General features: G+C 38.9%; 1 protein-coding gene across 10 annotated transcripts in view; it reads right to left on the bottom strand.

Moving 5' to 3' along the window:
- PDE10A (phosphodiesterase 10A) overlaps nt 1–13,929 on the bottom strand; it is a 275,032-nt gene that overhangs the window by 40,036 nt on the left and 221,067 nt on the right. For 8 of the 10 annotated variants that reach the window (XM_044421393.1, XM_044421421.1, XM_044421403.1 and 5 more), the window contains 4 exons: nt 9,708–9,848; nt 7,776–7,931; nt 5,934–5,984; nt 4,365–4,444 (listed from right to left, as the gene is read on the bottom strand). In XM_044421393.1, the coding sequence (XP_044277328.1) occupies nt 4,365–4,444; nt 5,934–5,984; nt 7,776–7,931; nt 9,708–9,848 (428 nt within the window). The remainder of the gene's footprint in view (nt 1–4,364; nt 4,445–5,933; nt 5,985–7,775; nt 7,932–9,707; nt 9,849–13,929) is intronic. The other 2 variants (XM_044421367.1, XM_044421431.1) reach the window with 1 other exon arrangement.

Genomic DNA, 13,929 nt, shown 5'->3' with positions numbered 1-13,929 from the left:
GCTTGCATTGGCAGTCAGACTCTCTGTCAGATGCAATATGTTATGGAAAGACAGGCTGGCCTTATTTCTACTAACTAGCAGCTAATTCTTTGTGATTAAGGTGTAACAGTTGCACAGGTACATCGGAAATAATTGAAAGATGTCAAATTTAATCAGTAAAATATATTTTAAATACTCCACATTATCAAGATCTCTAAACTACAATGTTTCCAAGAGATACACGTTATTCCAGTGAGTATATATTTGTGTTACATTCAAGCCCATAAGAAAACAAACAATGCTTCAGAAGTAGACCTACAGTTCTGCTGTATCTATGAACTATCATTTTACAACTATTCAGAAACTTACACAAAACAACCTGAAATAAATCCATGTTGTATATTTCTTCTTCTACAAGAGTAGTATAACGTACAAGGTCACTGTTATCAAGAAATGTTGTTTTCTTGTTTTGGATTCCCACCACCCCACAATCTCTTTTTCAGATAGATATATGTACTGATTTTCCTGAAACCAGGAGAATAATTACTCAAGACACTATCAGTTATCACTTAATATTTCTATACAGAATCTGTTTGATTCTGTTTTCACATATTGTTTTATTCTTTTAAACTTTGTCATTGTTTACCACTTAGGAGTCTGTTTAGATGTGGAGTGGTATATAAATGTTGTCATAATAATTGGTTGATAATATACATTAAACTTTGATAGTAATAGGCTCAAGGTTCACTAGTCATACATCAACTGAAACAACACTGATTTCAATTATTCTACTTTACACAGGACTAAGTATGGATCCAACCCAATGATTCTGTATCTATCAAACATACTTAACAGTGCCTAAGAATCTTACAAGTCTGTTTATCATACTTATAATTTATGACAACAGTAGAGTCCCACAGTCCACATCATACAGAATGGAGCACTGCATACTCACTGTGAAGGTTCCTTTCTGTTTGAAGCTAAGGAGGCATCCACTAAAGGTTATGTCCCTCCACAGCCTAGGACAAGGCAGGGAACATGTGATTAGGCTTTTGACCAGTCGCTCAGTCTGGTCTTCTCCCCTCCAGTTTATTGGTGACCAAGCAACAGGCAGATCAGCTCCAAGGATCCAGAAAGTCAGGAGTAGAACAGTGAGAAAAACCAAATGCAACACCAAACCTAACAGTTAGGCAGACCCGGGTTCCCTCTCCCAAGAGGAGGAAACACTGAGATGCACTCGTACAAAGACTATATAGTATTTTAATCACCTAATTATGACTCAGATTAGCATTCTAGGGCATGGTTGCCTCCTTTGCTTTGAACAGGAAGGAATCTTCATGGTAAGCCCCCAAAATTCCATTACTTGTTGAAGTAGCAGGCATCCATTATGTGATGTGCTACATATTATACTGAAGGGAAGAAGAGGCTGAGCCAGGACCTGAGCCCTTGAGCAATCTGGGATTCATCCTGTGCAACTCAGCCCTCCAGTGTGGTATCTGCTGTGGCAATGATTTTTGTGGAGTGGCCCTCTGACAGTGAGTAACTTCCCTGCACCACAACCCCAAGATGTCCTGACTGAATAAGGAAAGAGATATTTTATGGTGATGGTTAGTTCTGTCTTGATATGATAGAAGCGATTGTAATGGCCATGAATGTAGCCAGACCAAAGAGAGAATTCCAAACAAGACATCATTAGGTGTTAATGCAATGAGATCTGAATGTTTTGCTGCTTTCAGAAGCTGGACTGCTCCTCTTAACTTGCAAATATATTTTGGCTATGTCTAGTTAGGCATTGTACTGTTCAATCCACACTGAATACATCAGCTGGTATTGGAGATAAGGAAAGATATCAATGGCAATTTTGAGAACTTCCTTTGTACTAAAGCCAGCCTGAAGGAAAAGGCTCTGAAATGAAAGTGTTGTCCCAGGCAGACAAAACAAAGATACTTTCTATGAGCTGGAGAAATGGATATAGTTTTTGCTAAGTTCTACTGAAGTCATGAATCCCCTTGAAGCACGTTTTCCTGACTGGAGGATTCCCACCTCATCTTGCATTATGCCACAAAATTGTTGATATAGAATGGAGCATCATTCAAACCTAGAATGATGCTCCAGTTCCTTCACTTTTGGGAAACTACAAAAATAGTGAATGCATTGCATATTGAATCATTTTTGTAAGGGACCTCTGTAAGATAGGTTCAGGCTCTGTTGGAAGAGGGAGGATAGATGCAGGCTTGGAATCTAGGCCTGAACCAGTCTGGTTTCAAATTTCTGAAGTTACATGAGGAAAGGGAAGGCTAAAAAAAGAATATGCTGGAAGGAAAAGAAGAAAAAATAGGTTTCGTGTCCTGCTTGAACTATAGGGCATCTCCTTTTTCTTACCTTTCATGTCAACTATCAACATCTTCACTGTCTCCTTTCTAAAAAGGTGAGACCCTTTAAAAGGAACCATCTTCTAATCACTTTAAGAGTCCCCTGAACATGTATTCACGTTCCAATGGCATAGCCACAGTGATTGCTGGGCCACTATGGTTGCTGCTATGAATCACACTATGTAAAAGATTTAAATGTGTAGGTCTTATATAATTTTAACACAAAGTGAACCTGTCCTAATCCTTGTGATCCATAAGGTTCCCCTTCTACAGGAGAGGCCACTATGAAGGAGGATGTGGATGACTCCCTAAGTGCTTAAACCAGCCACTTTGCAGTCCTTTATTAAGGCTGCTTCTGAATGTCTTTTCCCTGGGCCTCCAAAGGGAGAGTCTCCCTATGATCCCTGCGTGCAGAATGGGCCCTACCAGTGGCACCTTTAAAGTTTCCTTGAATTTCTGAAGGAAGGTGCACATGTTTTGTGCCACCCTGATGGATCTTCTATCTTGCAAGCAAGCAATGCCTATTTTGCAGATGGTGCAAAATAGAGCTGCCAGGTTGCTGACGGGGACTGGTGTTGTTCTCATATAACCCCAGTCCTTCGTCAGCTTCACTGGCTCCCCATTGAAGTCCGGGCCCAATTCAAGGTGCTGGTGATTACCTATAAAGCCCTAAATGGCTCGGGACCTGAGTATCTAAAGGAGCACCTGCGTCCATACTTGCCCTCCCGCCCTCTAAGATCAGCAGCAGAGGCTCTTCTCCAGGAACCCTCCATGAAAGATATGAGGAGGGTGAGTACCCGGAGGAGGGCCTTCTCTGCTGTGGTGCCCCACTTATGGAATGCGCTCCCCAGAGAGGCTGTTAATTTGTTAATAAATTGTTAATTTATTTATTGGTTTTATTTATTGCCGGATGTGTCCAGTTTTTATATTTTTGTATCGTTATTTATTTGTTGGAAGCCACCCCGAGGCTTATGCGAATGGGGCAGCATACAAGAACCCCAAATAAACACACAAACAAACAAACAAACTCTAACTAGGTTTTTGAAAGATGATGGGAATGGTACCTCTGTTGTGGTAGCCTTAGGCTCTGGGTACAGGTGTCATATCTGCCTAAACACACTTCTCTCCTTCTGACTATTTGGTCTGTCTTGTATTTGAAGAATGTTTAAGCAGTTCCACAGCCAGAAAGTCTCCTAGAGTGGCTTTTATATAATTAAACAAGATAGTGTAACTGTTCAGTGTCCTGGATCTTTTGGTAGGTTGCTTTTTTGCCTTATAGTCTATAGTGGCCCTACTGTCAAGTGATTCATCATCAGAATCTTCAGAGATCAGAAGATCTCTACCTGCAGGTGCAAGTGCACAGGCTGCATGTCTAGATCAAGCTGGCCAGAGAAAGCTGAAGAAGCAGAGACGAGTGCTCATGTGTCACCTGGAGACCACAAGCATCGTGCTGTCAGGCAGTCCCCAAAATGGCACATGGGTGAGCTATGAGAGAGGCATTGCGGGATCCTATTTGCTGTGGTTGAGCTACTGAGGCAGCAGCTACCAACATCAGATAACTGCTGAAGCTGTCAAAGATCACCCTGGTTGCAACACCAGGAGTCTGAACTTACTACTGATTTCAAGTCTTTTGTCTCATGGTTCTGAAACTTCAAATGAGCTTAGTCATCCTCTTGCTCTGATTTACAGAAGAGAAAGTAGGAAGGAAATTTAGAATAGGTTAACATATGACACAAGCTCTGGCTGGGCAAAAGCAGGGAGCTAACCTGTGGGCAGGAACCTAGACTGAGACACTAGGTGAAAAGCCTGATCGTATCTTCTTTGCTTTGACTTGGACCGTGGAAGAGCATAACCCATACTGGATGCCATCTTGATTGAACAGGAAAACAATTGGTACCTTAAATCCAATTCCCAGAAGGAATAATGAGTAAACGAGAGGAACCAAAATATATGAATCGCCTCAGGAAAAATGCACATAATACAGTTGTTGAAGTTGTGTTTCATGTCACTTACTTTGATACATCAAGAAGGAAGTCATTCAGTTCAGTCTGTTTGGCAAGGCCTCTGGATACCTGATCAGAACATTGGGAACACTATTGCTTATTTAAGCAGAAGATTAGCATCAGAGTGTATTTGTGGAACATACATGTTACCTATCCAGGTCATTTACTGAGAAGCAATGCATTAAGATATATGTATGGGTAACAGGCTAAACTATGAAGCATCTCCAACTTTGTGGTACTTTGGCTGGAAATCATTTATGTTGCCAATGCAACTATGCTAACTCTTTTTATTATTCTACTTCTTCATTTATCTAAAGTGGTTTCTCTTATTCTTTGGGCCTGAAAAATTCCATCTCTGTTTCTTCAGATGGACATAAACTATCAATGCAGAAACCTAGGATACCAGTTCATGGCCAGTTCTACAAACCTGTTCAGTAAACTACAGTGTTCAATTTTCTGTTTAACAAAGATTTCCTTTCTCCAATTCTCTCATCTTGTAGAAGTAGCCTATAAGGCAACCAATGATTAAAGTGGGTTATGTTATCTTCTACCAATTCCCACTAACCAATAATACCTACATATTTCAAGTTTTTCTCCTTCAATTTGGAGTACTCAAAGAAAGAGAACAGAGACAGCTGCAGGGTTGTACCACCAATCCCCACTGCAAAATGCGTGCCTCATCTGGGTTAGACGGTTGCCAAATGGCAGTGCCTGAGCTATTTTTGTTTTGCTCTATCTGGTTTCTTTGGAATTTAAAGTTTATTTGGGGACTTTTACAGATACACCAAATTGGTGGACATAGGTGAGAAGAAAAGCTAAGTTACTGATATTGGCAGGATATAGGCAAGGAGATTTTATTGGCCATTAAAAACAGGAGGCACTTACTAAGGTCCATTTGGGTTTTTAAATTCAGTGGAAGAACGTTTAGCATGTGCTTACACATATACTCTGAACCCAAAAAGATTATAAACAAGATTTGAATGTAATGGATAATATTTAGAACAGAGGTAGAGGGTGCAAAATGAACATTTAAGAATACTCACCTGCCCCAAGCCAAGTTTCAGAGCCTATACCAAGCATGACATGGGTTTGATTGATTCTCTTCCAGTCCAAACTTGTGTGGTAGCATCAAGGGCTCACGTCAAAGCCTCTGCTAGGCCCTAAGCACTGCCAGGAATATGCACAGAGATGGCTGGGTCTCATAGGAAGCAGGGAGAATATAGTCCCAGATAGGGTCATGAGGGGCCCTGGAAACTAGAAGATACATGGTAGCTTCCATGGCTACCAGGAATCTCTGAACATTGCTTCATATGCCTGTGCAGCATCTAGGGATTCATGGAAGCCCATTGCAAGCCCTCTCCACTGCTATGTGAATTTATAAAGGAAAGGAAAGGTGTTAATAGCATTCGCAGCTGGGGTAGGGGACAGAAGGGCCTTTGGAATATCATGGGAAGCACGAAGGAATGTAATTTACATTGGGCTTGCAGAATTACACTATGTAGATATTATAAGGCTGTTTTAAATTTTAGGGATGTGTCGCTTTCCTTTAAGAAACCCAAAATTTAATCCAGAGACTTACCTCTACTTGATGTAGCGCTACTGAAGCCCATGAAAGATTTGCTGTTGCAACCTGAAACACAAACAATCTTCCTTATTTATTTTTGTATTGAGTTGGATATTTATAAACTGCTGTTAATAAAAAATATATCGGAATAGTGACTGTGAACGATAAATATAAGAAAAATGGTCATATAACCACAAAAGGCAATGAAGGCATAAAATACAATTATCAAACAGTACTAAAAGCCGGTAAACATTCAGTCAGCTTAAAATGCCCATAGAAAAAGTGAAGTGCTGATGTGGTGCCTGAACTATTGCAAGGTTGACACAAGTTGCATTTCCAAAGGGAGAGTGTTCCACAAATGGGGTGTCACAAAAACAAGGCTCTTTCCCTAGTTGTCAAAAAAGTATAAGGCACCGTGAGAGAAACCTCTCTGCAGATCTCAAGACAAAGCCAGGTGGAAACAGACGTATAAAGACATACCTATTTTGTACTTAGTTTGATTAGGTGATCTCTTCAATTTGATTGAAGATCTAATCTTAATTTTATATTAATGCTCTGCTGCCAATTTGTTTTAATGCTAGATATTCATATGATACATTTTAGTGGTTTTGTTTTACTTTGGGGCTATGTACATATATTGTATTAGTTTTGTGTATTTCAGTTTTATTGGATTTTGATTATTGCTATTGGGATTGATTGTGTATTGTTATGTTTGTCTTGTATCATGTGGTAATGAATTTTCATGATGTAAGTCACCCAGACAGCCTATGGCTAGTGGGGCAGCATATAAAATTAATGAATGAAATGAAATATAGGGAGAGGCATTCCTTCAGGTATTTAGGTCCTAGGCTATGAATACATTTCCAGCCCTTCCACAGTTCTAGCTGCTTCTTACTAAGGATGCGATTCTATGCAATTTTTGACAGGAAAAAAGCCTACATCTCCTATATCTGCATGCTGCTGCATTTTGAATTGATCTGGAGTATACAAGCAATGACCAATTGGTTAATTATGCAATAACAACCTTGGATCTCCCTTCCTGGTTCACACCTTCAGGTTGACTGAGGCTTAGAGAACATTAACTGTAGTGTTAGAGTGGTTGTGTTAAGAAGTAAGGCCGTGATATTTCACTTATTTTATTTATTCTCTACCCTACCCAGGATGTCTTACAAGGGTGCCAACAGCCAGTCTTAGACTACTGGCCTATGGAGGGAGCTGAAACTGCTGGTACTGGATAAGCTGGTGCTCCTGAAATCACAGACAGATGTCCAGAAACGTTCTCTAGGATATTAGGCCAAGAAGTTGGAGAAGAGAGTAGAGGTAACTTTGCAATGGCAAAGATACATTTTAGAAATACTGCTGCTCTATTTCAGACACCAAATAAAAACTGTCCAATATGAAGGTTACCAATAAACTTGTACATTTCAGTGCAACTCAATTTGAGGTTGCTACAGACTCTATTCCACATTTTTAATGAAAAGCAGCTGCAAGAAGCCTTGATTTTTGAGAAGGTGGTACTCAATCTTTTCCAACTGACCATTTTTCATATTATCCACCAAGATACTCTTCCCTCTGTGGGAATATACTTGAATATTTGCAAAGGAAAGCATATATGTGAAAACTCAGGAGAAGGCTAGAAGATGAGCATAAAACAGCAAGTAGGAAAACTGCCTCCTCCCTGCACTCTGCTCAAAATCACTGTTCCACAGGTATGCTCTTGACTAAAACAGAAAGAAAAGTTTACCTCATTTTATGCAAATATGTATGCAAAATGTTATTTGTCCTAATGAAAGTTGATTAGGTTAATCAATCCGAGCTTCCTATTCTTTATAAAGCAATGCTTCAAAGGGACATCACCTCTTGATGAACAAGGTGGAACGTGTCGTTGCCCCAGTGCCGATAAAGCTCCAAAATACCAATCAAATCACCAAGCGCCGTAACGATGGGCAAACAAAGCACAGACTTGATGTGAGTCCCTGTTTCCAGGCCAGTACCTTTGGGAAATCGCTCGTCCTGGAAAGGCAAGCACAGTTTATATTAATGGTATGATCATCATTTCACTTATTATTAAATTTGTGTCGATTCTGTCCATTAACCACAAACACACTGACTGGACTTCAAAGTTTATTATTATAGATTCTGTTCAGCTTTAGGAAATGTTCAGCTTAGATTCTGTTCAGCTTTGGTACATCACACAAGGCTGTAATGAGGGAGACAAAACTATACACCATTCCTAAAATGTCACAGAAATGCTTAGAAATGCTACAGAAGGAACGTAAAGACCAAGACGGAATCTCCCAAACTCTGTGTCTGGCAGACTTAAGATGCAGGAAAACAGCTCATGGACACCGCCCATGTGCACGGAGCCTCCCTTTCCTTTCTTAGGCAATGAAAATCCTTTGAATTGGCCTGCAATCTCCTATTCTCTGTGAAGACAAAAGAATGGGAAAGCCCATCCTAGTGGGACTATACCCACGTATGCACAGCAAATTTGTTTCGGACTGCCCTGTATTCTGACCCATTTAATTCGATATTAACTCTCAATTTTTATGTTAGCTTAATTTTGTTTATCCAGTGCTATTACATAAAATGCACACTTGTCCAACATGTTTTTCATGCTTAGAGCAGTACAAAAACCATTTAGCTGTTGAAATTCCAATTTAAGTAAGTTGTGGATGTCACTCTGATATAAGAGATTGCAGCACTACTGACCTCTCTGTAATAAGGAAGGGTTTATAGGATGCAACATGCCTCATTACAATTATATGTAAATTCTTCTATATTAGCATGCTGTGGATGCCTTATAGCATATACATACATTAACTTTCTTTATTCTTCTGAAAAGATCTGTAAATTGAGGAAGCAGTCCAATGGGTATTCTATTATAGTCATCAAACCTTGAACATCCTCCGCAGAGCAGGAAGAACAATGAGGCAACAGTTCCATCTGCATTCCTTCCGATCGCAAACCAGTTAGATGCCTGCTTCAGCTGTTTAACCGAGGTTTCTTTTGGGGTGAGGCAGGGAAGTTCTGCTAGGTTATGCTGTTATCTCAGCCTTGGATCTGGGAATCCAAAATATCATCCAGGGGCCACTGGATTGCTTCCATGATTTACAGCACAATGTTACACATGTCCACTCAGATGCAAGTCCACATGCACATGTGAGAATGCAAGCCTTTGAAGGCCTACTCAGAAGTTACGTCCCTCTTAGTCCAACAGGGCTTATTCTTCAGTAAGCTTACAGAGGATTGCTGCCTAAGGGCACAACAGAACAGTGCATGTGGGGAGAGATGTAGTGAACAACCCGACACATTCAAAGTCCAGCTGATTCACACAGGTCTGGGCAACAAGTGTGTGTTGTGGGGAGGGGAGCTGAAGAGGAAAGGTGTGAGGGGCGGGGGGAGGTATCCTCCAGCAACTTTTCTGTTACAGACAGAACCAAATATATTAGTTTGTGATGTGTGGGGGGAAGAATTAACTGTGCCTACTGCAGGCTGGTTTACTTGATTCTGGGGCCTCTTATTGGAAACAAAATTTTGGATCTAGCAAATCCAAGGCTGCTTCTACCCCTGAAGCCACCTGTGTTGCAGCCTAGATACAGCAGAAACCACATTCTATCATAGACGTATCGAGAGGGATTTTACAGCAGATGTGCCCTCTGTCGCTGGCAAATCTCTTCTCTATCAGGGAATGGTCACCTCTGCTCCAGACAACCCTCCCTCCAGTCAGCAGATGTACAGGTTTGCATTGCTCTGCTCAACATTATTTTAAAACAAAATGGGATTTACCCCCAAAATATCTTCTACCAATAACGTTTTCCTAGATTTGGCTACATGAGCAGATATTGTAGTGCCAAGCTGAATGGGTCCTACAGGAACAAGCTGTGGTTGTCCATCCTTTACACCTGGTGGTGTGAATACACAAAGACTCTGAGAAGAAGAACAAGAAGAAAGTGTAATTGAAAGGTCTGGCTGTTTCCAAAGCAATTCAGAATTTTGTGCTACACAAAAACCAAACCACCCTGAAATCTGTTTTTAATGTTCTGTGTTCCCTGTGATAAGATTATACTGTATTTTTCTTGTATTTTATTTTACTGTTTTTATGCCCAGGGAGCTTCAGCTATTGGGCAGTATATCTAGCCTACTTTCTACTCTGGTTCATACTTTTTTGTCTAAATAATCATCTCCAAAGACCAAATCCTCACATTAGATTTTCAAAATAAAAAACACTTTTCATACTACAAATGTGGGACTAGCAACAGCTTCATAATGGAAAAGAAGCTTGCACTTAATTGACTAAGGTAGTGTGATGAGTGACAGCCAACACATAACAGTCTTGTCACTTCCCTTCTTGATGCCTGTGTTTGTGATAACTGACAAACATCAGATTGTGTGTGAACCTGTCTCTTATTATGTTGAACCAATGCAACCTGGGAATGGCATGTCATTAATAAATGCAAGTGATAGGGACCCTTCTGATAATAGTCCCTTCAACTATTACCAGATAGCTACACAATCATTATTATTACAACTATCATTACACGGTTCTGTTACATCTATGTTATAAATATGGTATTTCAGTAGTTATCTATAGTTTACCTCAAGAATTTTTAGTTCTACAAATACATATTCTGGAAGAAAAATTAACTTCTCAAGAATTACAAGGATCTGAAAGGCTAGTAATACATGCTTTTAAGATAAAGTCACTTTCAAAACTTTATCATTTACTACTGGAAACAAAAGTGATGCAAAGTAATAGTTGTATGCCAAAATTCAGTACAATTCTAAATAAGTATGTTTACAATAAGGAAATATGCAATATGCAAAAAGTTTGCAAATACACTATCTTTAAATATATGGGAAACTTGCTCTGAGATATTTACTCAATGGTATTTTTCTCTTGGGAAATACATAAAATCCAATAAAGAATCTTGTGATATGTTAAAGCATAACAAAAGGCATGATGACATAAACTTTCACAGGCTACAGTCCACTTCATAAGATGCAGAACCTCTTATACTAAGGCACACATCCACAACTGGGGAGGAGAGGAGAATTAAAAAGAGTGAAGCTAGAAGGAAACAAAATGCAAAAAGTATGAAGTATAATAATTCTGTTAGCAATGGAAATTGTTGCATGCAATCACAGACACACTGACATCAGAAAGCTGCTTAACATGTGTAGTGTGATTTTAAAAAAGAAAAGATAATCCTGCCATAGGAGACAGAGTTAAGATCCTATCTTGATTCAGCTGTTTCATTTTGCAATATGCCTTTGAATTGCTTTTGCTCCAAAATGGTCAGTTTCAGTTCATACACAGGGTCTCCCAAAAAGCTGAAATGTACCTGCACTGGCTTTTCAATGCTGTCATTTCTGATGCCAGATTCATTATTTTTTCTTTTGCATAGAGATTTGGCCCATTTTCCCTTATTGAAATTGATACATAAAATTTAGAAGACCATTAACCAGAACAGTTGATTAAATGGGATTGCCACCTCAAAGATTTTGGCCTGCGCTTATAGGCTAAGTACATTTTTTAAAATGTTGCAAGGATCTATTAAGGCTTTTTTAATATTATGTAGAATATATTATAATGAAGTACATAGTATCTGAAATAGTCCTACATCTGTTTACATCTGCTAGACTTGCCTATAGGAAGTATTGGAAAATGTGTTCAGAAACTTCAAGCAATGAAGCTTGAAGGCATGGTAATTCTATAAAATAAGCTGTTAAACATTTTAAATAAGACCTTGTATAAATAAAACAGTTTTGGAGAACAGTCACTTCATATAATACAGTGGGGTAACACCTATGATGAAGGTTTCAATATATCAGTTGTTTCTTTTATGTAGACTATTTTAAAATAATCCACAGTTTAAATGAAATGTAACTATACATTTTGCTTTGTCTTAAGCAATTCCTTGCAAAGATTACAAATAAGCCACTGCTTTGGATCCAACTGTATGTTGTGCCAGCAAAAAGTACTTCTATATGTGCAAGGGAGCCTTCTCAAATTTGGGCAATATTCTTGTCACACTGTAACCCCCAAACAGTGCCTCAAGATATTCCAGAGGGTCCTTAAACCCTCAGAAGAAGTTGGAGTCAGGCTGGGGTACAGGAGGCTACAATGGAGAGGAAGAGAAAAAAAATACCAATGCACAAGCAGGGTTCTGCTCATGCTTCTCTGGATCTAACCCATCATTAATATTTAATAATAATAATAATAATCTTACACAATTGCATTTTCTTTTTCTTCTTTCTTTTCTCTCCTTTTTTCTTTAGTTATGAATTGTTGCTTATGTTATGCTATTATTGAATGTTTTAATTGTATTTTATATTACTAGTTTTAACTTTTGTAAGCCATCCGGAGGCTTGTTGCAAAGGATGGGATAGAAATGTTTAAATTAAATTAAATTATTAATTGAAACATTAGGGTATTCCATTCAGCTATTCTATTTCATAAAATGAAATGTTAAGCAGAGTTACTATATGGCACTAGATGGCACTGTCTACCAGGTGGAAATAAATAACAGTTCTTTGCTTTATGCACTACAAGAATTTAATAAATTATCCTCAAGTGTGATCATACACTTTTGGTTGTCACTTCTTACTGTCTTTTTATAGCAAAGAAACCACACCAACATTTACAGAAAAATAAATTTACCCCATACCATGTACATTCCTATGTTTATTCGTTTTTGTTTTTCAAGTAATACATAGCAAGAGGCCTGCCAAAGGAGGAAGTTATTCCTCAACATGTTGGTGAGTCCAGAAAGGATTTACTCAAGAGTACTTCCAAGGGCTTAAATAGGAAATCACAGAATAAAAGCATAAGAACATTAAAATCAGCCATGGTCTGCAGTGGTGGGCAGTGACTGAAAATGTTATACTGAAAGAAAGGAAATGTTGCTGCAAACAGATCCCTGTACACCAATTATCAGACTTCTACAAACAATTCTAATAATTAGGGTAGCATGAGCTGTTTGCAGTAATAATGTTTCCTTACATGCTACATGTATGTAGACAAAGGTAGTCCAGTGGAATCTGTGCTTGAACCTTCACAAAACTGTTCTATTATGCAATAAAATAATGCTCCAAAAATTTGTCACCCCTAGAATGAATCAGCTTAATACAGAGAACTGATTAACAGAGAAGGAACAACATGTTTTGATAAATGGCTTGTTTTCACAACAGATGAGGTGAATACATATACATGACACTGAATAAACATTCTTATGATTACAGTTACAAAGATAGAATGAACTGAGTTTCATTGAGCATACTCTGAGGTAAGAATTGTTTCGGACTGAGATCTGAGCAAGCAGCAACCAGTAAACCGCTGGATCTCCTGGTTCAATAATACAAGATGGCTAGACATACCAAACAGAACCGCCTACCACTTCTTCATAATGCTGGGACACAAGCGGGAAGGAAGTAGTAATGCAAGAAACACAAAAACAGTGTTACTACTAGAGATTAGAGTGGTAGGCTAGATTAGAGTGGTAGAAATCTGGGTTCCAGTCCCCACTCAGTCATGAAACTCATTGGGTGACATTAGGCCAGTCACTGATTCTCAGCCTAACCTACCTCACAGGGTGTTGCAAGGATAAATTAGAGAAGGGGACTATGGCAACCATCTTGGGTTCCTTGCAAAAGGAAAAAGGTGTGATATAAATGTGATGCAATGATCACAATAGTGCCTTCCCCCTACATTTTCACATGCATTGCCATTCACTTACACCTCATTACCAGTAACACAGGTACACACATGCATACCATCTATACCATTCCCATGAACATACACACCACTCACAGTCACACAGCTTCCTGCTCTACCCTCTCACCTGATCTCAGTTTTAAATGCACAGTTTTAAATGCACAGTTCCTGTTCAGATGAAAAAACCTGAACAGGAAACAAACTGGCTTAAAACCACAACTCATTGTAACAAAACAAACATAACATTAATTAAAGTTTGTTAAAGTAATGTGCACTAAATTACATAAAACAGCT

The sequence above is a fragment of the Varanus komodoensis genome, unplaced genomic scaffold (assembly GCF_004798865.1).
Source record: "Varanus komodoensis strain SLA01 unplaced genomic scaffold, ASM479886v1 scaffold1, whole genome shotgun sequence".
NCBI lineage: Eukaryota > Metazoa > Chordata > Lepidosauria > Squamata > Varanidae > Varanus > Varanus komodoensis.
This window is presented reverse-complemented; position numbering and strand designations above follow the sequence as displayed.